We start from the raw sequence: 25476 nt of genomic DNA, 5'->3' as shown, positions 1-25476 counted from the left end.
CCACTTTGAAATGAGTGATGCTCTATCTGTTATTAAGGGAACAGGGCCACTTGAAAGTGCTAGTGCCCAGACATGCCCTCACTTGGGTTTGCAGATTTATGCTATCTGAGGGACTCTGGAACGTCTATGCTGAGAAATGAATATGAAGAGCGGTCCTATGCTGAAAAGCAGGACCTCTTTGGAGGACACTCTTTACCCAGTTGGTTTGGGATTCCCATAGTCCACGTGATCTAAAACTGCAAAACTAACCAGGAACAAACTTAAAAAGCTGACACTCACAGTGGGTAAAGTGCCTGCTGAGAAAGCCGGAGGCCTGAGTTCAGACCCCCAGCACCCATGTGAAAGCTAGGTACAAGCAGTGTACCCCTGTAGCTCCAGAGCTAGAAGGGGAGGACAAGAGATGAGCAGACCTGGGGGAATCTCTCCAGCCAGCCTAGCCAAAATGGCAAGCTCTGAGGCTCTGTAAGAGATGCTGACCCAAAAATCAAGGACCGAGTGATAGAGGAAGGCATCCAACCTCTGGCCTTCATACACACACACACAAACACACACACACAGGCACGCACGCACGCATAATCCCATACACACAAAATAGCAAATTTTAAAAAAGAAATCCACATCTAAATTTGTCTATGTAAAAAATCCTTTGAGACACAAAGAAGTGTCTTAAAACATCCATATCCTGCCAGGCGGTGGTGGAGCACGCCTTTAATCCCAGCACTCGGTAGGCAGAGGCAGGTGGATCTCTGGAGGCCAGCCTGGTCTACAGAATGAGTTTGAGAACAGTCAGGGCTGTTACTCAGAAAAACCCTATTTCAAAAAAATAAAATTAAAAAAAAACAACAGAGCAAAACAAAAATCCATATCTTAAAAGTATCCAGGAAAAAAATGGAACGCCTATTTTTAATCCAAATTTATCATACATCAGGCGTTCCTCTTCAGTTTCCCTTGTCTCCCTCTAGCGGTTTCCCCGGTGACAGGACAAGGAGACGGATCTCCATGTTGTGGGAAGACAGCATGCTTTATTAACACCCTCGTACTGATGGGACAGTGATTGGTCCTGCCCAGTTTTCCACCTCTCCGTTGACGTTTCAAAGGACTGTTTCATGCACATCTCTTGGGCTCATGGTCCAGTCTATGTAGACGGACACCGTAGGGTGTTGTGAGTGGATAGATCCACCTCTGCGAAATTCAAATTCAACTTCTGCGTGTCCCCTTAGAAAGCCTAGAGCAGGTTACAGGTCTACCAATCTGTCTCCCTACTCTTCTACAGAAGGCCCTTAACCAAATCTGCGACTCAGAGGGTTAAACGTGAAGTCTCAGAGCAGGGATCTGAATCCCAGCTTTGACACCTGCCCACCCTTCTGCTCAGTTCGGCTCCATCATTCAGCCTAGGCAGTGATTCCGCAAACAAACAATCGGAATCTCGAGTGCCTAGTGCAGCAGGCTGGGGCATGCAAATGCACCAATCCCCGGCAGTTCACACTCTGTTGAGACACAGCGTCTTTTCAGACGTTTGTCGCTTTGGTTCCTCTTCTATGAAACATCACCCTGCTAGAGGAGGTTTCTTGCAGGGGGGGGGGGGGGAGTGGGAGGGCATGGCAAGGAGTGGGGCGTTTCAAGACAAGGTTTCTCTGTACTGGAACTTGCTCTGTAGACCAGGCTGGTCTCGAACTCACAGAAATCCACTTGCCTGTTTCCCAAGTGCTGGAATTAAAGGCGTGCACCACCACATCTGGCTAGATGAGGTTTCTATATGATTGTAAGACCTCCTTTGTTTTTATATTTTAAACTTGTATTTTTATGTGGGGTGGTCTGCCTGCGTGTATGTTTGTGCACCACATGTGTTCCTGGTGCCCATGGAAGCCAGAAGAAGGCGTTGGTTCCCCTGGAACTAGAGTTACAGATGGCTGTGAGCTGTCATGTCGCGAAATGAACCAGGGTCCTCTGGGAGAACAGTCAGTGCTCTTAACCGCTGGGCCATCTCTCCGGTATGAATGTTAGGCATCCCTAATACACTAAGGATGTTCATACCTGATATCAGAGAGGAGGAAGGAAATGGTCAGCAGTCTCCCCCATTCCTTGTACCTATCTGTTTGCTTTAGGAGCTTCATGAGGGGGCGGGGGGGAATGACTGTTCCGTCAAAGGGCCTGGCAGGCATGGGAGGACAAGGGAGCGCAGCTGGTCTGGTGTGTATTGCTAACAACACACCCTCACTGACTGCAGGAAACAACTTCAAGGAGGAATCTGCCGCGCTTCTATGCCAAGCCCTGTCGGTAAGGAGCATGTGAGAATGTCCCTTGGGAATTCTGGGTGACCTGGGGGACACTGGACAAAGCCACTTGCTTGGTTTGGGAAACTAATACATGTTTGTTTCCTGCAAAAGCTTCAGCAAGTCACACGGCTTTCTGAGTAGGAATAATTCTCCAAGAAACCATTGGTAGTTAAGTTTTTTTTTAAATCTCTATTCTTAGCCCAAAGTACATCTTTATTTTTATTTTGTTTATTTTATTTATTTTTTAAATGGAGCTCTTTTTTTTTTTTTTTTTTAATTTTCTTATGCAGTGTTCTGCCTGCATGTATGCTTGTGGGCCAGAAGAGGGCACAGTATCTCATTACGAATCGTGAGCCATCATGTGGTTGCTGGGAATTGAACTCAGGACCTCTGGAAGAGCAGCCACTGCTCTTAACCGCTGAGCCATCTCTCCAGCCCGATAGTTAAGGTTTTTTTTTTTTTTTAATGTATAGGAAATCATTTGCTTAAGAACACGAGCCCACCCAGTTTCGGGTACCTAGGAGCCCCCATCCTTCCATCTCAAGGTTGACTGAAAGAGATGCCATCAAAGAAATCCCAGAACTCAGGAGGCTGAGGGAGAAGGATGGAGAGTTCAAGGCCAGCCTGTACTAACTATGCAATAATATCCTGTCTCGCGATAACTAAGTGGAAGACAACTAACCTCTCTACAATTTGTCCCTTTAGTCCAATTACCGAATTAGGTCACTGAACCTCAGCCACAACCAATTCTCTGACATAGGAGGGGAACATCTGGGACAGATGCTAGGTATGTCCCCGTGGACGGAAGGGTTGGGGTGGAGACCGCTTCCAGCTCTCCCTGTATGCATATGGGCATTTTGCCTGGATGTATGTACACATACCGTGAGTGTGTCCGATGCCTGTGGAGGCCGATGGGGCATTAGCACTGGACTGCCTGGAACTGGAGTTACAGACAGTTGTGAGCCACCATATGGGCACTGGGAATTGAATCCAAGCCCTCTGCAAGAGCAACCAGTACTTTTAACCACTGAGCCATCTCTCCACCCTCTTTCCCTTTGTTATTAACTTAGCCATGACTGTTTCCTTTGTGGGGTTTGTTTTGTGGGTTCCTCTTTTGATTTGTTTTTTGATGCTGATGCTGCTGCTTCTATGTTTTTGTTCTTCGGTTTATTGGTTGGGTTTGTTGGTTTGTTTGTTTGCTTTAAACAGAATCTCACTGTTACTGAATCCCAGACTGGCCTTGAACTTGAGGTCCTTCTGCTTCTGCCCCCCCAAAGTGTTTGGATCATAGATGTGTGTCCTGAGTGGTGTGAATCATGCTCGGAATAATAGAGCACAGCCAACATCTGGGTGTGAGAGGCAAAACTTGCCACTGAGAGTGAGAGGGTGTAGAGAACCAGCTTGCCTGAGGGCTGGAGAGCCGGCTCAGCAGTTCAGGCTGCTTGCTGCTCTTGCAGAGGGCCAGAGTTCTGTTCCCAGCACCTTGGGCAGACACACACACACAGCATACACTCACACAGATACACACATGGCATACACTCACACACATACACATAGATAAAAATAGAATGAAGCTCAGAGCTGGAGAGATGGCTCAGCAGTTAAGAGCACTTGTTGCTCTTGCAGAGGCTCAACAGCTGGATCCCAGCACCCACGTGATGATTAACAACGACCTCTAACTCCACTTCTGGGGAATCCGATGCCTTCTTTCTGACCTCCACGGGCACCAAACACGCATGTGGCACACATACATACATGCAGGCAAAACATTCACACATAAACAAAACTGAGTAAGTCTAAATAAAAAGTTTAAAAATTATATCCATAAAAAAAAAAAAACCAGACTACCCTGTCTCGAAAACCAAAAAAAAAAAAAAAAAAAAAACCAGACTAAATAAACCTCCTTTTAAAAAGCTGCTGGCTAGTATTGTCACACTGGTAACATAAACCTCACCTAAAAAGAATTCACATATTTTATAAAAATTTATTGAAAACATACACATGATGAAAGGTGACAAAGATGATCTTTTGAGAATATTTTTTATTTTGATTTTTTAACCTTGAATTTTCTTTATTTTTTTACATTTTTTATTAATATTTATTGAGCTCTACATTTTTCTCTGCTCCCCTTCCTGTCTCTCCCCTTCCCCCTTCAATCCTCCCCCAAGGTCCCCATGCTCCCAATTTACTCAGGAGATCTTGTCTTTTTCTACTTTCTACTTCCCATGTAGATTAGATCTATGTAAGTCTCTCTTAGTGTCCACATTGTTGTCTAAGTTCTCTGGGATTGTGGTTTGAAGGCTGGCTTTCTTTATGTTTAAAAACCACCTATGAGTGAGTACATGTGATAATTGTCTTTCTGCGTCTGGGTTACCTCACTCAAAATAATGTTTTCTAGCTCCATCCATTTTCCTGCAAAATTCAAGCTGTCATTATTTTTTTTCTGCTGTGTAGTACTCCATTGTGTAAATGTACTACATTTTCCTTATCCATTCTTCGATCGAGGGGCATTTACGTTGTTTCCAGGCTCTGGCTATGACAAATAATGCTGCTGTGAACATAGTTGAGCACATGTCCTTGTGGTACAATTGAGCATCCTTTGGATATATACCCAAAAATGGTATTACTGGATCTTGAGGAAGGTTGTTTCCTAATTTCCTAAGAAATTGCCACACCGACATCCAGAAGGGTTGTACCAGCCTGCATTTCCACCAGCAATGCAGAAGTGTTCCTTTTTCTCCACAACCTCTACAGCATAAGGTGTCATCAGTGTTTTTGATTTTGGCCATTCTTACAAGTGTAGGATGGAATCTCAGAGTTGTTTCGATTTGCATTTCTCTGATGGCTAAGGATGTTGAACATTTCCTTAAGTGTCTTTTTAGATTCTTCTGTTGAGAGTTCTCTGGTTAGGTCTATACTCCATTTTTTATTGGATTATGTGATCTTTTGATGACCAATTTCTTTAGTTCTTTGCATATTTTATATTTTGGAGATCCGACCTCTGTCTGATGTGGGGTTAGTGAAGATCTTTTCCCATTCTGTAGGCTGTCGTTTTGTCTTGTTGACAGTGTTCTTTGTTTTACAGAAGCTTTTCAGTTTCAGGAGGTCCCATTTATTAATTGTTTCTCTCAGTGTTTGTGCTGCTGGGGTTATATTTAGGAAGTGGTTCCCTGTGCCAATGCATTCAAGTGTACTTCCCACTTTCTTTTCTGTAAGGTTCAGTGTGGCTGGCTTTATGTTGAGGTCTTTGATCCATTTGGACTTGAGTTTTGTGCATGGTGATAGATATGAGTCTATTTCCATTCTTCTACATGTTGATATCCAGTTATACCAGCACCACTTGTTAAATATGCTTTCTTTTTTTCCATTTGATATTTTTTGCTTCTTTATCAAAGATCAGGTGTTTGAAGCTGTGTGGACTGATATCCGGGTCCTCTATTTGTTCCATTGGTCCTCCTGTCTGTTCTTATGCCAGTACCAGGCTGTTTTCAGTACTGTAGCTCTGTAGTAGAGTTTAAAGTCAGGGATTGTGATGCCTCCAGAAGTTCTTTTATTGCACAGGATTGTTTTGGCTATCCTGGGTTTTTTGCTTTTCCATGTGAAGTTGAGTACTGTTCTTTCGAGGTCTTTGAAGAATTTTGCTGGGATTTTGATGGACATTGTGTTGAATCTGTCCAGCTTTTTTTTTTTAAGTCTTGTTTTGGTCCAATATTTCCTCACTATGCTCCTTTCCCTACCTTTCAAGACGGTAATGTATATCCTGTGCCACTGTGTCTTGGAAGTATGTGATCTGCATTTTGATTTTGATTTTACCATTAAGTGATTGCATGAAACTCAGAAGAGACTTTGAACTTTTGACTTTTAAGCAGGATTGCGACTGGTATAGACTATGGGGACTTTGAAGTTGGACTGAAAGCATTTCCATACTATGTTATGGTTACAAGCCTATGGGGGCCAGGAGCGGAGTGTACTGGTTTAAATAGGACTCATGGATTAGAATGCTTGGCCCATAGGGAGTGGCACTATTAAGAGATGTGGCCTTGGTGGAGGAAATGTGTCACTGTGGGGGCAGGCTTTGAGGTCTCATATGCTCAAGATATACCCAGTATGCGTCACATTCTCCTCTTGCTGCCTGTTGATCAAGATATAGAACCTCTTCAGCACCGTATCTGCCTGCATGCCACCATGTTTCCCAACATGACAATAACGAACTAAACCTCTGAACTGTAAGTCAGCCTCAATGAAAATGTTTTCCCTTATAAGAAGACAACAAAGATACACAACACTGTATTTGTGTCATTAGGGTAAACATCTATAATGGAGCCTTTCCACTTCTGGGCTATGTCCTTAGGTGGTGTCTCAGCATATACACCTCTTCATGGGAGGATATCTGTGGTCACATACTTACCAGGTAAATCATGCCACTTGTTGGGGCCAGTCAACCTGTCAAACAGTGCCTGAATAGGGGAGTCAGGATTAGGAAAGAAATAGACAAAAGGCAGATATAGAATCGGGAGGGCTCTCAGTGAATACTGCAGAAGCCTTGAGTTTTTTTCTTTTAGCCCTTTTACATCCAAAGCAAACGGGGTGGGCAAAAGACTTCCTTACCAAGGCTCAAGGAACAAACAAGCATAATCACCTCCTTAATTCTCAAAACATCTAGTTGAGGAGCAAGACATCTGAGACCCCGCCTTTGACCAAATATCCTGTTAATTGACCTTGAGGAACAAGAACAAGCTTGAACTCTCTGACCTTAAGTCACTGTGGGCTCCCATACTGCCACTGAAGATTGTCCCCTCTTTAACAGAAAAGTGGGACAGGATTAAGGGTCATTTTTCAACCTTGTGTCTAAGTAATTAGCTGAAAATTATCATCTGGCCAGATATGGTGGCACACAAGTTTAATCCCAGCATTTGGGAGGCATAGATGGATTTCTGTGCATTCCATGACAGCCAGAGCTACATAGTGAGTTTCTGTCTTTAATTTTTTTTAAGGGAGGAGCCGTCTCTGGAGAGGCGGCTCAGTGGTTAAGAGCACTGACTGCTCTTCCAGAGGACCCAGGTTCAATTCCTAGCATCCACATGGCAGGTAAAACTGTCTGTAATTTCAGTTCCAGGGGACCTGACACCCACGGCAAAACATCAATGCCAGGGGACCCAGGTTCAATTTCCAGCACCCACATGGCAGGTCACAACTGTCTGTAATTTCAGTTCCAGGGGACCTGACATCCACGGCAAAACATCAATGCACATAAGATTTTCAAAACGTTTTTTAAATTAAAAACGTTGTCACCTGAGTGTCGTGGCTTGCATCCCCATCTCCAGTACTGTGGGTCTGAGGCTAGGTCTCCAGGACGTGGGATATGCTGACCTGAGTCTCTGTCCCCACCAGCCCTCAATGTAGGGCTCCAGTCGCTGAACCTAAGCTGGAATCACTTCCACATTCGGGCAGCTGTGGCCCTGTGTAACGGTCTCCGGGTAAGTCACACTCTGAGAGGTGAGTTGAACTGCTTCCTCGCGGTCACCATGGACTTGGGTGTTCAGAGCTCTCACCAAGTGTCTTTGGAGCTGCTGGGTTTCCTCCCGTGACTCCCGGTGTGCGCTTCTGTTGTATCAATCCTCTCTACTGAGGCCTGAGCACCATCGTTAGGGGTGCTTTCAGAGGGTGGTTTAGCTTGAGGGCAGAGAGATGAGAATCTCAAAAGGGATGAATCTCTCAAGAGGTCTTGAGAATATATTAACCCCATCTGGAAGCAGCCAGAATAATTGTGTAGATCTGTCTCTACAGAAAACCACTGAGCTGGGGGGCGGGGGGGGGGGATAGCGTTAGGATGGGACGGGATGGGTTAAGAGTCGCAGGGGGTGAGAGTGAGGATGGAATGTGCCGGGGTGAAGATAAGGGTTGGGGTTTAGACGAGGGTGAGGGTGAGAAATGGGGCTGGGCTGGCAGTCAAGACATTTTCCTGGGTAAGCCTCACTCCACCCTGATGCTAGTACTGTCCCCTCCCCTGGAGTCTAACGTGACCCTGAAGAAACTGGACGTGTCCATGAATGGCTTTGGGAACGAAGGAGCTCTGGCCCTGGGGGATGTCCTCAGACTCAACAGCTGTCTGGTCTACATAGACGTCAGCAGCAATGGCATCACCAATGAGGGCGCCTCCAGAATCAGCAAGGGACTAGAAGTCAACGAGAGCCTCCAAGTGCTGAAGGTAGACTCGCTGAGCTGGCGTTTTCACATGCACCTCTGTGTCTGGATGCCATGCACGTCTGCCTGTGTGTCCGTGAATGTGTGCATGTGTGTGCATATATATGTATGTATGATTCATCTGTGGGAAAGCAGGGTGGTAGAGCTAGACTGGATAATCCTGGGGACGATCATCAGCCCCTGCCCCGTACTTCCATGTGCACATGTTTGGTGCCCTTGTTATAGACCCACGGCTGCCTTGGCTCTCTGGTGACATGTGTGCTTCTATACAAGCCTTCCTTCATACCATCTGGGTCTCTCTTTGGGATTTTCTTCATACTAAGCCCATATTATGCTTTGGGGATACTAAACCCAGTGGTTGCTTGCATTCCAGTCTGGTCCTCTGATCCCATGAGCCTCTGCAGCCTCAGCTCACCCCTGCTCTCCATGTCTCTCCCTGCAACCTCACTCACCCCTGCTCTCCGTGACTCTCCCTGCAGCCTCAGCTCACCCCTGCTCTCCGTGGCTCTCTCTGCAGCCTCACTCACCCCTGCTCTCCATGGCTCTCTCTGCAGCCTCAGCTCACCCCTGCTCTCCGTGGCTCTCCCAGCAGCCTCAGCTCACCCTGCTCTCCGTGGCTCTCCCTGCAGCCTCAGCTCACCCCTGCTCTCCATGGCTCTCTCTGCAGCCTCACTCACCCCTGCTCTCCGTGGCTCTCTCTGCAGCCTCAGCTCACCCCTGCTCTCCGTGGCTCTCCCAGCAGCCTCAGCTCACCCTGCTCTCCGTGGCTCTCCCTGCAGCCTCACTCACCCCTGCTCTCCATGTCTCTCCCTGCAGCCTCAGCTCTCCCCTGCTCTCTGTGGCTTTCCCTGCTGCCATCACATATCTGACTTACTTACTTAACTGTCTCCTCCAACTAGAGTAATGTCATCTGAAGACAGAGCCCTTGTCAAGTCGACCTGGGTTTAGCAGGCCTCGATAAATATTTGTTGGAGGATGGATGTGTTGGATGGGTGGAGGGTGAAGTGGATCAATGCATAGGTTTTTGGATGGATGGGTAGTAAGATAAGATGGATGGATGCATGGATGGATGGATGGATGGATGGATGGATGGATGGATGGATGAGTGGATAGATGGATGGATGGATGGATAAGTGGATAGATGGATGGATGGATGGATGGATGGATGGATGAGTAGATGGATGGATGAGTGAGTGGATTGATGGGTGGATGAATAGATGGATGGATGGGTAGATGGATGGATGAGTGAGTGGATTGATGGGTGGATGAATAGATGGATGGATGGGTAGATGGATGGATGAATGGATGATAAGAGAAACTGATGAATGTGTGAGTAGATGAATAAATAGATTAATTATTGGATGTATAAGTAGATGGATGGGAGGTAAGGTGAGTTGATGAGCAGATGGATGGGTGGGTGATAGATAAACAAAGGGATGGACTTATGGCTTATGGGTGGGTAGAACAAACGAACAGATAAATGAGTGCTCAGTAGTGGGTGGAAAGATGAAAGGACGCATGGCTGGACAGATAGACAGGAATAGATGGAGAAGTCTAGGAGGAGCATAGAGGTCGCGATTCAGCGGGGAAAGTGAAGTTAGTCTAATACAGCCTCCTCCTGCTGTGCCCTCTTCCCACAGCTTTTCCTGAACCCTATGAGTATGGAGGGGGCAGTTTTTCTCATCATGTCCATCAAGAGGAACCCCAAATCCAGGATGGAAGAGCTTGACATTTCTGTAAGTGCTCAGATACCACTCATTCGCTCCTGGTACAAGCCAGCTACCTCTTCTACTAGTGTCACCAACTGTGTCCCTCACAGACCCTCACACACAAGAAGTAAGGGGCTCAACTGACGGGAGTAACTCTTCAGTAAATCTCATCACAGTGTAAAAGAATTTATTTGATCCTGGGAACCTAGAATACGAGCACCTAAGTGTACTAATGAGAAAAAAAACAAAAATGGGGTGGGGCGTGGAGAACTCTAGAACAAAATTTGTACACTACAAAATTTGGTAATAAATGGATCGAGTCTCAGAATGTTCCAGAATCCTGGGATTTTTTTTTCAGCCCTTGCTTGCTAGTCTGAAACTTGCTATTATATAGACCAGGCTGGCCTCAAACTCACAGAAACCTGCCTGTCTCTGCCTGCCAGAGTACTGGAATTAAAGGTGTGCAGCACATACCCAGCCAGAATCCCAGGGTTTTTAGGACCCACCTCACAAATGTGTGTTTGTTTCACAACATGTGGCCTATTGTGCTCAGAGCTGCAAGGTGATCCTTCTGTGAAGGTGGAAGGGAAGTCACCAGCCTTCTGCCAGGGACTTGCTCAAACCACCACAGGGATGGCAGCTGGTACTAACAACATCCTATAATTTTGACCACCGGTGCTTTTGGCCCCAAAGCAGTTTTAGGGTGCTGGCTCCTCTGATGCTACCCTAAAATGTTGGTAGAGGACTGTTGAAGGTGTAAGTCATAAACAATCCCACACCGGTTCAGAATTATGATTAATAGAATAGTTATTTATTTAAAGGGGAAAACTTACAGATCACTGTCCCAGACAACAGCCCTCTGCGCAATCAGGAAAGGAGCCTAGTCACCAGAAGCGGAGCCGGAAGCAAGAAGGAGTGGAGAGCAGTTGCTGCTTTTTTTTAAAGAGAGAGAGACCACGCCCCAATGGGCTAGTATCTCAGTGGCTATTGGCTGAAGGAGCGGAAGGAGCTCCCGCAACACACCGTGTTCATTGCCAGGGCAGCTGCACCAAAATACCACAAACCAGGTGGCTTAAATAGCAAAAATGTATTGCCTTTTAGTTCTGGAGTAGAAATGCAAGAAGTAGGTGTGGAGTGGCTAGGCTCCTTCTCTAAACCTGAGAAGGAATCTGCCCCGACTTCTCTCCCAGGGTCTGCTGTTGCTGGCAGTCATCGACACCCCTTGGCTTGCAGACTTACCACCCCAATCCTTGCCTTCAGCTTCTCACAGCTTTTTCCTTAAGTGTATGTCCATCTCTAAGCAAAATCCCCCCTCTTTTTTTTAAGGATTTCATTTTCTAATCAGGGCCCACCCTACTGACTTCATTTTAACTTGATTCTCTCTTGCAAAGACCCTATTTCCAAATGAGATCGCATCTACGGGGTTAAGGCTTCAAACCCACTTGGTGTAGTGGTATGTGCTTTTAATCCCAGGACTTTGGAGGCAGAGGCTGGTGGATCTCTATGAGTTCAAGGCCAGCCTGGTCTACGGAGTGAGTTCCAGGACAGCCAGGGCTACACAGTGAGACCTTGTCTCCAAAACCAAAACCAAAACAAAACAGAAAAGACTTCAAGCGCCCTTGGAGGGTGTGTTCAAGTTTTATTTCTGTTGCTGTGGTATACTACCCTGACCAAAAAAAAAAAGGAAAGAGAAGCTTATTTTAGGCTGCGGTCCATCATAACAGACAAGTTCACAGCCGCAGGAGCTTGCAGCAGGTCACAACCAGTCAGGAGCAGAGAGAAACGACTGCATGCATGCTTGTTGCAGGCTTAGTGCTTGGCTAACCCTCTCTACTCTTACACAGCCCAGGTCCCCAGTCCAGGGAATGGTCTGGGTCTTCCCACATCAGTTAATGGGATCAAGACTATCCGACACAGACATGTCTACAAGTCAACCTGATCTAGCAGGTCTCCTGCAGGTCTCCTTCCCCAGTGATTGTCAGGTTGTGGCTAATTGATATTTAAAACTAACCATCATGATGCTGGGTGGTGGTGGTGCATGCCTTTAATCCCAGCACTCGGGAGGCAGAGACAGGCAGATGTCTGTGAGTTTGAGGTCAGCCTAGTCCACAAAGCAAGTTCCAGGACAGGCTCCAAAGCTACAGAGAAACCCTGTCTCAAAAAATCAAACAACCAACTATGAAGGTAGGGGTGTGAACTCAGTCCATAGCACATACCTTCCCCCGTTTCCCACTTTACCCACAAGGAATCTGAAGCAGAGTCATTAGGTGATTTGCCCAGGACCCACAGCACATGAGAAACACCTAGGAGTCAGCCAGGGCCCCGCCTCCTCCTCTAGTCCTGTGAAGGTTAGCGCTATACAAGAGTCCCTTTCTTCCCTTATTCTTCCCAACGGTGTTTTGTAAGATTCCCCAAACGCTTGCCACGATCTGAGCCATGATGGTTGGAATATCCGAAGCTGACCATTTCTCCACCTGAAGCCGCTGATGCTCTTCTTTCTCTTTGCTCCGCCACCCACCCCTCCCTGCTCCTCCTGCTCCTGAGTCTTTCTCCTCAGAGGCCCCACCTCTCCACACTCTCACCATAGCCTCCACTGCACCAGGATGCAAAACCCCTCAGCCCCAACCCACTCCGCCATATTCAGCTTTCGTAGCCACTGGCTCACCTAACTCCTGCAGGCGTGATACACTTGAGGGAACCTGCATTGCTTAGGGCTTAGATGGCACAGGGGTCCGTGAGCCATGACCTAACTGCCAGGAAAGGAGCCTGCCAGAGCCAATAGACTGTTATCCCGTTAGTCTTTTTCTGGAACTCTGATGAAATGATTGAAGCCAAGATGCCATAAAGGACTGCTATTTACTTCACATCTCTGGAGGCCGAATGACCCAGTAGCATGGCACCAGCTCTAATGATGGCCCTCTTGATCACCTTACCTTACAGCAGATGGCATCATCGTGGTCTTGCATAGGGGACGGAAAGGAAGCTGCATGGAGAGGAGACAGTCCATTTCCTTCTTGAACTAGCAGGTCCCCTGAGCATGACATCTGTTCCTGGGAGGGCAGTGTCCCCAGTGACCCAGTCTCCTCCCACTAGGCTCCACCTCTGAAAGATTCCATCACTACTCACACTGCCACCCTGGGGACCAAGGGTCCTACCCTCTTGTCAATGATGATGCCAAGACTAAATGTACTGGAATTCCTGCTCTATCGATGCTCCCAGGACCAGAGTATCTGAAAAGCCTTCAGCCCTTAAGTGTGAGTTCAGGCCTTTGAAAAGGCAAACGGGGGCTGGAGAGATGGCTCAGAGGTTAAGAGCACTGACTACTCTTTCAGAGGACCCAGGTTCAATTCCCAGCATCCATATGACAGCTCATATCTGTCTGTGACTCCAATCCCAGGTGATCCAACACCCTCACACAGACATACATGAAGGTGAAACATCAATTCATATAAAATAAAAATAAATTATAAAAAAAAAGAACAGACGAAAGATGCTCAGAACCACACTTGAAGAAAGATGAGGGTCGTCTAGCTGATAGAGAGCAGGCTGGATCGCTCTTCCAAAGCACACACTCCATGTCCTGGAAGCCAGCTCTGACTTCTTCCAAAAGAGGAGTTTGTAGTTCGCTGTGAGCCACAGCAGGATGGTTGGCACCAGGGATCCTGGGTACCTGCTCCGAAGAACAACACTCTCAAGGATGTGGACAGACCAGTCTCTGATCTCTGTTCATCAAGTGTAGGCACTTAAAGAACTGCCTCAGAGAAGAGCTGACAAACAAGCCACCCAAACACAAAGAATGTCTAATCAAAATCTCCTAGATGTGGGCAGATTAACACATGCCTAGAATCCCAGTGCTCAGAAGACTAAGGCAGAAGGATCACCATGAGTTCAAAGCCAGCCCATGCTCCGTAGTAAGTTCAAGGCCAGTCCAGGCTGCAGAGTAAGACTATAAATAGTTAAACCTGGGAAACTTACCAATCAAATCACAAGCTCCATAACATCAGAGCAGCCCTGAGGATGTAGCTAAATTTGGTAGACTACTTGCCTAGCATGCTCAAAGTCTGGGATTCCTTGCCTAGCACCCCATAATGGCACACCCCATAATCCCCCATAATCACGTGATTATAATCCCAGCATTTGGGAGATAGAGTTAGGGTGACATCCAAGGCTATATCAGATTACAGAATGAGTGAGACTCTGCCTCAAAAAGTAACCCAGGACCCAAGTTAGTCACAAGCTAGAAAACACCAGAACCCGTACCAGTTCAGAAGAACAAACCAGAAAGGACCAGCACCCCTAAACTTGGCTTGGGTGGGAGGGAAGGGTACTCTGGGCAGCAGACACATGGTACAATGACAGCATCTCCACCACGGCCCCTCTCTCCTTGTTGCAGAACATTCTGGTAACAGAGCAATTTGTGAAAGTCCTGGATGGGGTCTGTGCCATTCACCCCCAGCTGGATGTGATATACAAGGGATTGCAGGGTCTCTCCAGCAAGAAAACCGCCTCTCTGTGGACCAACCCCATGAAACTGATCCAGGTGAGCCCCCTTAGAGCCTCAGAGAACCCTGGCGGAATGCTGCCACATGGGTCCCAAATCACCCACCCAGCACTAGTTCTGTCTGAGTGCCCATAGGTCCTTTTTAATAAGGTTCCTTTCCATGGAGACCTGGAACATTGCCCTAGGTTATTGGGTCACTGGATACTGCTTCTCACCCCAAAGAAGAGCTGATATGGTGGAGGGGGGAAGGTGGAGAGGGGATGGAGGCACAAGATGGAGTCTGCTACCTGGGACCTGCCTTTTACTAATGTGTCACCAAAGGCAAGTTATTGAGGTCTTAAGTGCCTCAGTCTTTCCACCTGCAAAATGGGAATAGATGAAAAGGGTGGTTGAGAAGGATGTTATGTTATAACTCAGCAGTTATGAGGTGCTCAGAGTTACGCCCGGACATAGCAAACGCCCAGAGCTTGCATCTTCTTTCTGAGACTGGATGCCCCCCTCAGGCGGCTTCTGGCCCCTGGTTGATACGCTCCGCTCCTCACTTTTCAAAACTAAATCTAAAAAGGTCTTAAATGAAAATTATGTGCAAAGTTCAAGAAGGCAAAAGGTATCAGGTTTGTTTAGGAAGAAGTGACTCCAATGGAACCAGGGGGAGGTTTTACAAGGACAGCCAGATGCAGAGCAAGGGTTCCACCCCTTGTTTTAAAAGAATATAGAAATGGGCCAGGAGATGATGGCGCACACCTTTAATCCCAGTGCTCTGGAGGCAGAGGCGGGTGGATCTATGAATCTGAGGCCATTCTTGTCTAGAGTAAGTAGTTCCAGGACAGCCAGGGCTCTACAGAAAAACCCTATCTCAGAGGGGGGGGGGGGGGGGGCGGGCGTTGAGTCAACAGCAGCTGAGGACTCTGAGCCAGATGCCAATGTATCTTCAGTGTTATTCAGACTTACAATCACAGTACACAAAATAGTCTGGGCTACATACAGAGTGGGTTCAAGGCCATCCTGGGCAACTTAACAAGACCTTGTCTCAAAATTCTAAGTAAAAAGGAGGCTAGCTAAGTATATAGATCAGTGCTAGTGCATTTGTTTAACGTGCATGAGGTTCCAGGTTCAACCACAGCACCATAAAGAAAAAAAAGAGTGTAGGAAAAAATCTTCAAGTACAGACCAAACAAGACATCTGTGTACACTATAGTTGGAAAGAGGCGACCGTGTGTTTAGAAAGATGGGATGGACTCAGTAATGACCAAAAAAATGTCACAGAAGCTCCATCAGAATTTGAAGTAAGGACATCCCAGGACGAGGCAAAGAGAAAAGAAGGACTTCCTGGCAGAGGTGGGGCTGGGGAAGGTCCTGGATGAATGGGAAGAATTGGAGTGATACAGAGCCTGGAAGATGGTTCTAGCAAGAGGGTTTCTGCCAGCGGAGCAGGGAGGGTTCGCACACTGACAGTGCAGGCAGCCTTCAGGGGCACTGGAGACAGAACCACGTCAGTCCAATTGAGGAAGCCTGGGACGCCAGACTCCGAAAGAAGCCGGAAAGCCAAAACTGGGCTAGAAGTGGTTGAAATCCTCAGACTTCAGACCTTGAGTTGGGGTTGGATTCCATCCAGCATAGGGAGCCATGAGAACTGTGGAGCCCTGGACGTGGCATGAACCCGCCAGAACTAACGGGTGGTCTTTCTGACTCCGGGAGCGGCATGAGAGGTTACCAACAGAAATGCTACCTTAAAGGTGCCTGGCAAGGCTGTTCCCCATGTGTACACTGTAGGGAAACTGTGAGAACCCTAGGTGTGCCCAGAGCCTGTCCAACCAATCATGCAGCAGCTGAGGGAAACCCCCACCCACCAGCCACAAAGCACCCACTGGGCCAGTGTTAATAGAGGCCATTTCAAAGCCAAACTCCAGACTTAGATCTGGTCGCGCCGTCTGTGCCTCTGTGATACTAGGGGCTTCTTAGCAGCTTTGGTGTCCCTCTGTGAAGTCAGGAAGTGGATGGGGTGAGTGGGGCCTCTTTTAGGTTGGGGTGAGGCTACCAGGAACCAGACAAACACGGGCGCTATCACGTCTCTGTCTGCTCTTGGTGCTTGCTCTAAAGCAGTGTTTAAAGTACAGATGCCTCAAGCTGGAGCTGCCTTCCCCGACTCCCCAAGCATTTCTGGGTCCAAGCGTGTGGCCCACCCTTTGGGGGCTGAGGGGAGAGGTGTGGTAGCCGTAATAAAGGCAAGTGCTTGCTCCTGGCACCTCCTGTTCCTCTCAGAACTACACAGACCAACAGAAGATCTCAACTGTGGAGTTCTTCAGGAGCTTGAATCCAGCGGGATCAATGATAATGCCTGTGGGGGACTTTCGGAAAGCCATAATACAGGTGTGCTGATTCCCATAGACTCTGGGTAATGGGGGCGGGGGAGCGGAGCGGAGCAGACAGGCAAGCATGTGCTTGCATTTCACACCGCCCTTAAGGTTGGTTGAGGGCACCGCTGTCATCCATCTAGACTTGGAGGGAAATGCAACACCTCCTTCAACCCTCCACCCACATCTGTCATGTGGCCTGATGCCACTCCTCACCCCAGACGCACACGGTCATCTCAGGGGCCTCCCCCCGACCCCCCCCCCCCGCGTGCTGTGTTCTTCTCCTAGGAAGACGAAAAGTGGGAGTGGGGGAAATGACCATTTCCCTGTAGCTCCCACGCTCTGCCTTCCACCTTCCCAGCTTACCTGACCCCCCGCGGTCCCTCTTAGCAATATAGTGATTGGAATGGAGGTCCCCTGAAGTGTATGCACAAGGGGATCAATTGTGACAGCATCCTGGGGAAGCCTTGGGAGAAGGGTCTAGGGAGCCGGGCAGGGATGAATGCTTAGTCCCCAGACCCATAGAGCAAGAGGGTTGGCCAGGATTAGGTATCCAGGAGCAAGAATGACCTTCTCATGCTGGAGAGTACAGCTTCTGTCCCCCTCAGCAAGCCACTCATTGCTCCCGGATCCTGAGCCTTGTCACTTTCCAGAAGCAGGGGAGGTCACTCTGGAGGCAAGGCCATGCCATGGAAAGCAACTGCCTCCAGTACCTCCCTGTGGTAGGTGCAGCCACCTCTGAGTCCTCAAATGCCACCACTGGTCCCAAGAGTGAGACATTATGGGGGGGAGAGGGTGTCACTGGGTGTGAAGGAGCAGAGGGATCCATAACGCATTACCCCCACCTTCCCAGCAAAACAAGGTCCCCATCAACCGGTACCAGGTCAGGGAGCTCCTAAAGAAACTGGAAGAGAAGAAGGGCATGGTGGACTTCAGGTGAGTATGGCCTCCCCTCCCCCGCCCCCCCCCTTGCCAAAGGGCCCTGGTGGGAGGGGCATCAGCCCGGGGATCCAGCCATCTGTGCTCCGTGAGATAGCAGACACTGCTTACAGTGGACCAGAGGCCCCGCCCCAGATCCCACGACCGGGCCCCCAAAGTCCTCCTTCCTTCCTTTCCTCAGCTGCCTTACATAGCAAGACTGGAACAAGACACTGGGACCCGTGCCTGAGGAACGCCAGCCCACGTGACAAAGGGACAATGTTTGGGCCTCCAAGGTGAGGACAGGAGAGACTGGGGAGGGGAGTATGCCAGAGACCAAGGGAGGCATCACCGGGGCCATGCTTCGGCTAGGTCCAGCAAGATGGTTAGACGCATGCCACGTTTCTATTATAGAGGTCCAGGACATCTTGTGGGAGTAAGTTCGCCACTTCCATGACATGGATTCTGGGGAGCAAATTTGGGTTGTCGGGCTTCTGGCAAGGGCCATTAACTGTTGAACCATCTCTGGCCATTTGTTGTGCGCATGAGAGAGCCACTGAAGAAACAAGGGCCCTTTAGAAGGAAACTTTGTGGGGCCACATAGAAGGACCCTAGGATAAGAAACCAAAAGACTTGGCATCTAGTCCAACTTGATCACAGCATGACCCGGTCACTTGACCTTGGAGCCTCCGCGGTCTTGCCTGACCAATGGAACAACGAAACTGATTTCTCTGTGTGTTCCAGAGCTCGTCATTCTGTGTTAGGTTTTAAAATGGCTCAGGTGGCAAAGGCGCTTGCTGGCCAAACCAGTTTATCTTAATTCAATCCTGGAATCCATGACAGAGGAGAAAATGCTTGGATGTTGTCCTCTGACCTGCATATGCATGCTGTGGAGTGGGCGTACACACGCACATGCACGCATGAACCCACACGCACATACAAACATACTACAAAAGGGTTTAAGTCTTGAGAAAAGAGGCAGGCAAAGCCAGGTGTGGCCGCCCCTATATGCAATCCCAGCCCTCTGGAGGCCAAGACAGAAAGTTTATTGCCTTAAGTTTGGGAGTGGCTTAGCCTACATAATGACTCCAAGGCCAGTCTCAAAAAACTAAAGAGGCCAGAGAGGTGGCTCAGGGGTTAAAAGTATTGTGTCACACACATACTTACACCCACATATGTGAATGCAAAAAAGTGGGGAGGAAGAAAGGGGGAAAGAAGAGAAAAGAAAGGCAAGTTGCAAGAATTTTGTAAAAAGAGGGAAAGGAAGAGCTATGAACACACACAGTGCTCAGGTAGGTTGGTGTCTTAGTCAGGGTTTCTTTTGCTGTGAAGAGACACCATGACCACAGCAACTCTTACAAAGGAAAACATTTCATTGGGGTGGCTCACTTACAGTTCAAAGTTCAGTCCACTGTCCTCATGGTGCAACATGGCATCATACAGGCAGAGATGGTGCTGGAAAAGCAGCTGAGAGTCTATCTTGCAAGCAACAGGAAGTGGTCTGAGACCCTGGGCAGTAGCTTGAGCATATATGAGACCTCAAAGCTCACCTCCACAGTGACACACTTCCTCCAACAAGACCATACCTACTCCAACAAGGTCACACCTCCAAGTAGTGCCCCTCCCTGTGTGGATGAAACAAACATCCAAATGTGTAAAAAGAATGAAAATTGGGATGGTTGTGCATCAGTTAAAGCTCCCGTTTGTTTCTGTTCTCCTTTGCATAAAATTGAAAAGGGAGCAAAGATCACTATGCATTTGATTTTCTTTCAGGCTGATTTCTAGGAATGATGGAGATTCTAGGCAGCTAAAATCTACCCCTATGACCAGTTCCATCCCTCTAGGTCACCCCTTGACCCTGACACTCCACTTTAAGTAAGTGAGAGACAGGTGGTCAAACCCAAACGTTCCCCCAGTATTCCAAGAGGCCTCCCCCAAAACCGGATTGTTTTTTGCAACTCCCAAAGGTGGCGTCATTCCTATTTGTAGCCACTAGGTGTCAGGTTAGCCTCAAAAGTCCTCATTAGAGACGTTCCCTAAACTTGGAGTCTTCCAGAAACTTCTTCCAACATCTTGAACGGGTCTGCCCCTGGAAGCCACCCTGATCAGCCCCAGGGACCCAGGAGTCCATACCCGCGCCGACCCCTCCAAGGCTCCGTGCCCACACAGTCGATCGGGGTTACTAAGAACTACCGTGCACTTCTGAAATAAGGAAGAAAAGTTAGCCCCTGTTGCGTTCCACAGCCAGTCCCCTATCTAGCCAGCCGGCTAAATAGCAGGAAACACCACTGAAGTAGGACTGCAGGAGCACCAGCAAGCCCAGCCTGACAAGCAAACCGGCGGAAGCATGGTGGTGGGGAGGGGCTGCAGCAACTCTTTCTCTACTGGTAAACCGTAGGCTTAAGCGGGAGGACCCTGCAGGAATAGCAGAGGCCATCAGGGAAAGAGATAAACCAGAGACTGTTGCACCCTAGGACACAGAAGTCTGGGTTTATCCCTCGTTCCATACTCCAGCTGGGCTTTGAGAACAAGCTCTGTGTCCTCCCGGGACTGTAGAATGAGCATCGTTCAATTCGTTTCCCAGTTAGGAGGAGTTCAGCATTCTGTCCACGACCTCCCAGGTAGCAAAGAACAACGCTGAGATTTCAGGACCCTGACCCTTCCCTGTCCCTCTGAGGCTGCCTTGCACCTTTTCACCACCAGGGGGCAGATTAAGACGGATTGCTCTGAAGACAGCAAAGTGGGAAATACATTGTGCGGGCTGGAACGGCTTGTGAGAGGAATCCCATTCTCTTCAGTGGTTAAGTCCTGCTGATCCCCACCCCCGGACCTCCACTCCCACGGGGCTCAGCTATCCCACTGGGGGAACTAAAGTGGCAGGACACTGGGTGGTTACCTTTGTGTGTTAGCACCATAACACGGTCAACCCATGTAAATCCTGGCATTTTACAATGCTCAGTTTGAAATCTACCTAGCTTTACCTTCGTGATCTTGAGCAGCGGGTTCCATGTTTCTGGCTTAAGTTTTCTCATCTGTAAATGGGGGTGATAATAGTCCCCTTTCTTCTATAGAGCCCTGTGAAGAGTAAATGGAATAACGTATATGAAACCTGTTACGAGCTGGGGGACTTCAGCTCCAGGTTCTTTTCGAGTAATACCTATGAGGACTCTGTACCCTTCTCCCCAGAGAGCGATGAGTGACCAGACCAAGCAAGAGAATTGTTTTTATAATGATTCTTTACTAGCAACTTCAATATCCAATGCATCAATGGGGTTTACAATCTTAATAGACATGGGGGATTGGTAATGGGCAACACACAGGCAATTCAATATCACAATTATTAATCCTATTAATCCTAATACATAAAACCAATTCATAACCTTAATCTAACTTATCACTTATTCATAAAACACTTCTTAACCTTAATACAACTTATCCATTACTTATCTATAAAACACTTCTTAACCTTAACTTATCTATTAACATTTCCTAATCTTATTAATTATTCTTAAGATATCTCTTAACATTTCACACACTAAACCTATGTATTAATACGTCTATGCTCTTCTCTTAACATCTCATACACACATGAAATAGCATCATACGACCTGGTATTCCCTGACTTAAAAAGGGCTTTTTGAATTTCTTCAGGCTGGGCTCTTGTCCGCACTGGGGGCTGGGTAGCGTAGATCGACTCTTGACCCCGTAGTCTGCGCTCGGGAGATAAGGTTCCAATGTCCCGTTCCAGGCTGGTATCGGGTTGTCTGTGGCCTGGTGCTAGTCTGTCTCAGAATGTAGGGCCTTGGACTCGGCTTTTCGGGTGACCAAGTCTCGGGAGACAAGGCTCTTAGTTCACCATTCTCGAAGACGAAGCTCTGCTCTCGGGATGGCAAAGCGTTCTATCTACTCAGAAGACGAAGCTTTGCTCTCCGGATGGCAAAGCATTCTGAAAGGCAGACTATCTTGTCTGTTCTCGGGAGACAGACCTTCAATGTCCACTCTCAGGAAATGAGGCTTTGCATTTGGGAGGCAAGGCGTTAAATGTCTGTTTTCGGGAGATGAAGCTCTGTACTCGGGAGACAGAGCATTAAATGTTTAGGCAAGACATTTAATATTTCTGCTTTTCGGGAGGCAAGCTAGGAGGATTTCTCTTTCCACGAAGGTTTGATGCCAGAGCCATTGTGAGAAGTGAGATGACCGTCCTGCTTCAGCCCTCTCTTTTAAGTTAGTTTGACGCTGCCCCTCGTTTGATCCTTCTGATAACCAGGTGTCCTGGGTTATCAGTATCGACTGACCACAGAAGGGTGGGGGTCCCTCTTGTGTGGCAAAATTATTTCGTTACCACGGTTGCTGGGTGCAGCCCCCCTCATCTGGCAGGGCCAGATGGGTGTGGCAACCTTCAAGTGGGCAAATGTTCTCTTAATATTTCACCTTAGTAATTTTCCACACCACACACAAAAAGAAATGTTTTTACATTACATCAAGTTGCATTCATTCTTACTCTATAAATTTCCTGCTCTATCTACACTACAGATTCCCCTTTATTTATTCATTCAGAGGAATCTGTTTCCATGCTCATTACAAAACCCTTTCTTGTTTACCCCTGTCTCAACCTCCTTACAGCGCGGTATTCCACTCCTGAGAGAGGGGAGTGGGAACCACCGGACCCAAAGGGCACAGGCGGGGCGCTCTCAATGCACCCCAGTACTGAATCTTAAAAACACTCTGGAGGAGTTTTAACCTCCAGCCTTGGCTAAGACTGGCAACAGCCCAGGGTCTTAAGAATGACAGGGATTAATCCCAGCACTCGGGAGGCAGAGGCAGGCGGATCTCTGTGAGTTCGAGAACAGCCTGGTCTACAAGAGCTAGTTCCAGGACAGGCTCCAAAGCCACAGAGAAACCCTGTCTCGAAAAAACCAAAAAAAAAAAAAAAAAAAAAAAACAGTGCTAGCTCACATGGCGGGACAGTGGGCATCGCAAGCCCACAACAGAGCAGGATGCCAACCCCACCCTCAGTCCTGGGGAAGGCGCCGACTCCAGATTCAGAAGCTTCCATCCTAGAAGCAAGCACCATAACCGACTTGTTCCTCAGAGATGCTGAGTTGTCCTGATGCTGGTTAGGAATGGGTGAGAGAGCGTGTACACATGCCACCGCCTCCAAAGTCAGTCCTGGTGGCTGCTGCAGTGTCCTCAGGAAACCAAGCCTGCCCTGCCAAGTCGGGGCTCAGGATTTGTTTGGTTTTAAACAAAAGAAAACAATGGCTGGCAAAGCTAGCCTGTGTCCTAAGACCCTGGCTTCTGACCAGCAGCCTTGAACCAAAATGAAGGAAAGGCTCTCAGGAAGCCGGCATCGCATTCCAGGGGGAGAGGAAGGCTGGGCAGCTGTGGAAGCTGGCTCCCAGCCCAGCACGCCACACAGGGAAGAATAGTGGCTTGATCCTCAGAGGGACCTCACCCATGCTCCCCACCCTCCCCCTCCCAATGTCCCCACCTCTGGTCTCACACTGCAGCCCAGACTGGCCCCAAGCTCTCTGCAATCCTCTTATCTTAGCCCCCTGAGGGCTAGGCTCTTAGACCAGAGCCATCATGCCTGGCAGGGAGATTTTTTTTAAAAAAAAACTTTGTCTTACCATGGCTTTTGAGAGTGCTTGACGATGCCAGGATAACTGGCTGGCTGCTATGAGTTTAAGATGCCTGATACACAACATTCCTACTTGTACAAATGTGTGCAGATACAGTTTTAAAAAAAAAAGAAAAGAAAAAGAAAGAATGCATTTGCCATATTGAAGTCAGACTAGGCTAGAGGAGAAGCCCCTTATTCCCAGCTTAAAAACAATAGTTTGGTCTTTTCTGTAGTTCTTAGGCAAGAGTGCCAAAACCCTTGGAATTTCCTGAGAAGAAATGTCTTTGTCGTGGTAATGGATGAGTCACACAACCCTCAGATGGCTTTGGGATGGGAGCTGATCACCAAAAAGACCAAGACTACAGCTGGGCCTTCCAATCCAGACTCAGATGTCCCGCTCCCAGGAGGGTGACTTGGAGGTAGAATTTAATCCTCTGACCTCCTCCTGTCGGTCATGTCCACCTCATGAAACTACAGAAACCCCTGGCTCCTGGTGTGCCTGATGGTGAAGAGTCTTTGTGGAGGAGGTGGTGTGTCCGGACTCCACAAAGAGGGATTCCCAAGCCTCAGCCCTCAAAACCTGCTCTAAGTTCCCCTTCATTTGGCTTCCTGGAGTGTTGTCCTTTATGAGTCTGTGTGTGTGTGTGTGTGTGTACCCACGCACACATGTGCATGTTTCAGAATATGTGCGTGTCACAGTGTGCGTGTAGAGGTCAGAGGACAACCTCAAGTGTGGGTCGTCACCTTCCATGGTGTTGGGTATAGATTCTGTTTGCTGGTTTGGCTGAATACTTCTGGATATCAGGTCCCTGTTTCCTCCCATCTTACCGTGGGAGGGGTACGAGTCCAGACACAGACCACCCTATCTGGCTTTTACATGGGCTTCCGGGATCCAGATTCAGGTTTTCAGGCTTGAGTAGCATGCACATTTACCAAACGAGCCACCCGCCCCAGCCTGCAGCCTTTATGGTGAAATTATAATTGTTGGTGCAGTACCTGCAGCAAAGGGGAAGCAGGACCCTCAGACTTTTACATGGCCAGTCAGAAATGCAGACATCCTAGAGATCCCATTTGCAGCTGGTGTCTTAAGTAGCTGTCCTGCAGAGGATCGAGCCCTTAAACACACGGGTCGAGGGTGAGTAGGGTCAATGAGAATTGCGGCAGATCCATCGGAGTTAGCCCAAGTCAAACGAGAAACACGAGTGCACGCAAAAGCATGCTCATGTCTGAATCGGTTGTGTGTTCCATACTTAAACAGGCGCCTGTCAGAGACAGAAGCCCGCAAGAACTGGCCTCATCCCTGAGAGTCCTGCTGAGACGCCACCTCTCCGTGTTGTGTTCTACTTTGCCCAGCAGGCGACGCTCTGACCTTACAAGTCCTCCATTTGGGCTAAGATTTTTTTTGGGGGGGGGGGAAGAGGAAAGAAAACAGAACCCCGCTGGCTCAAGAAAATCAGATTCCTAATGGCTATAAAGAAAAATAAATGAAGAAGAGAATGAGAGCGGGGGCAGGGGAAGGATGGGAAGGAAGGAAGAAAAGACGGGAGGAAAGGAGGGAGGAGGGAGGGAGGGAGGGAGGGAGGGAGGGAGGGAGGGAGGGAGGGAGGGAGGAAAGGAAAGCAGCCATGTCATTGGCATCGACAGCAGCACACAGCATATTGACAAACTAGGTCAGAACCTCGACCTGCCTGGGGAGCAGCTTCTCAACATGGATAGTTCAGGTCCTGTGGGCACCAAGCTTGGGCAACTCAGAGAGTCCCTTTTTTGAAAAATGCAATGTTAGGGGATGGATGTTTATTTAGAGTTGGGGCCAGCGAGAAACTGCAAAAGCTGACAATGTGATGAACATCAAATCCTGGGGCCTCGCAAGGAGCTTCTTTGGGAGCCCCCA

The 25476-nt window shown here is 48.2% G+C and overlaps 1 protein-coding gene across 1 annotated transcript in view; it reads left to right on the top strand.

Moving 5' to 3' along the window:
* Lrrc74a (leucine rich repeat containing 74A) overlaps positions 1–24971 on the top strand; it is a 37567-nt gene extending 12596 nt beyond the window's left edge. Inside the window, exons 6-15 of the mRNA XM_038337848.1 lie at positions 2228–2277; positions 2982–3063; positions 7668–7753; positions 8290–8484; positions 10121–10216; positions 14583–14729; positions 16953–17060; positions 17898–17980; positions 18165–18258; positions 24844–24971. Coding sequence (XP_038193776.1) covers positions 2228–2277; positions 2982–3063; positions 7668–7753; positions 8290–8484; positions 10121–10216; positions 14583–14729; positions 16953–17060; positions 17898–17980; positions 18165–18177 — 860 coding nt within the window. The 3' untranslated portion in view covers positions 18178–18258; positions 24844–24971. The remainder of the gene's footprint in view (positions 1–2227; positions 2278–2981; positions 3064–7667; positions 7754–8289; positions 8485–10120; positions 10217–14582; positions 14730–16952; positions 17061–17897; positions 17981–18164; positions 18259–24843) is intronic.
* The last annotated feature ends 505 nt before the right edge of the window (positions 24972–25476 follow it).

Source organism: Arvicola amphibius, chromosome 7 (genome assembly GCF_903992535.2).
Source record: "Arvicola amphibius chromosome 7, mArvAmp1.2, whole genome shotgun sequence".
NCBI classification, from domain to species: Eukaryota; Metazoa; Chordata; class Mammalia; order Rodentia; family Cricetidae; genus Arvicola; species Arvicola amphibius.
Note: the sequence above shows the minus strand (reverse complement) of the source record. Positions and strands in the feature narration are given on the sequence as shown.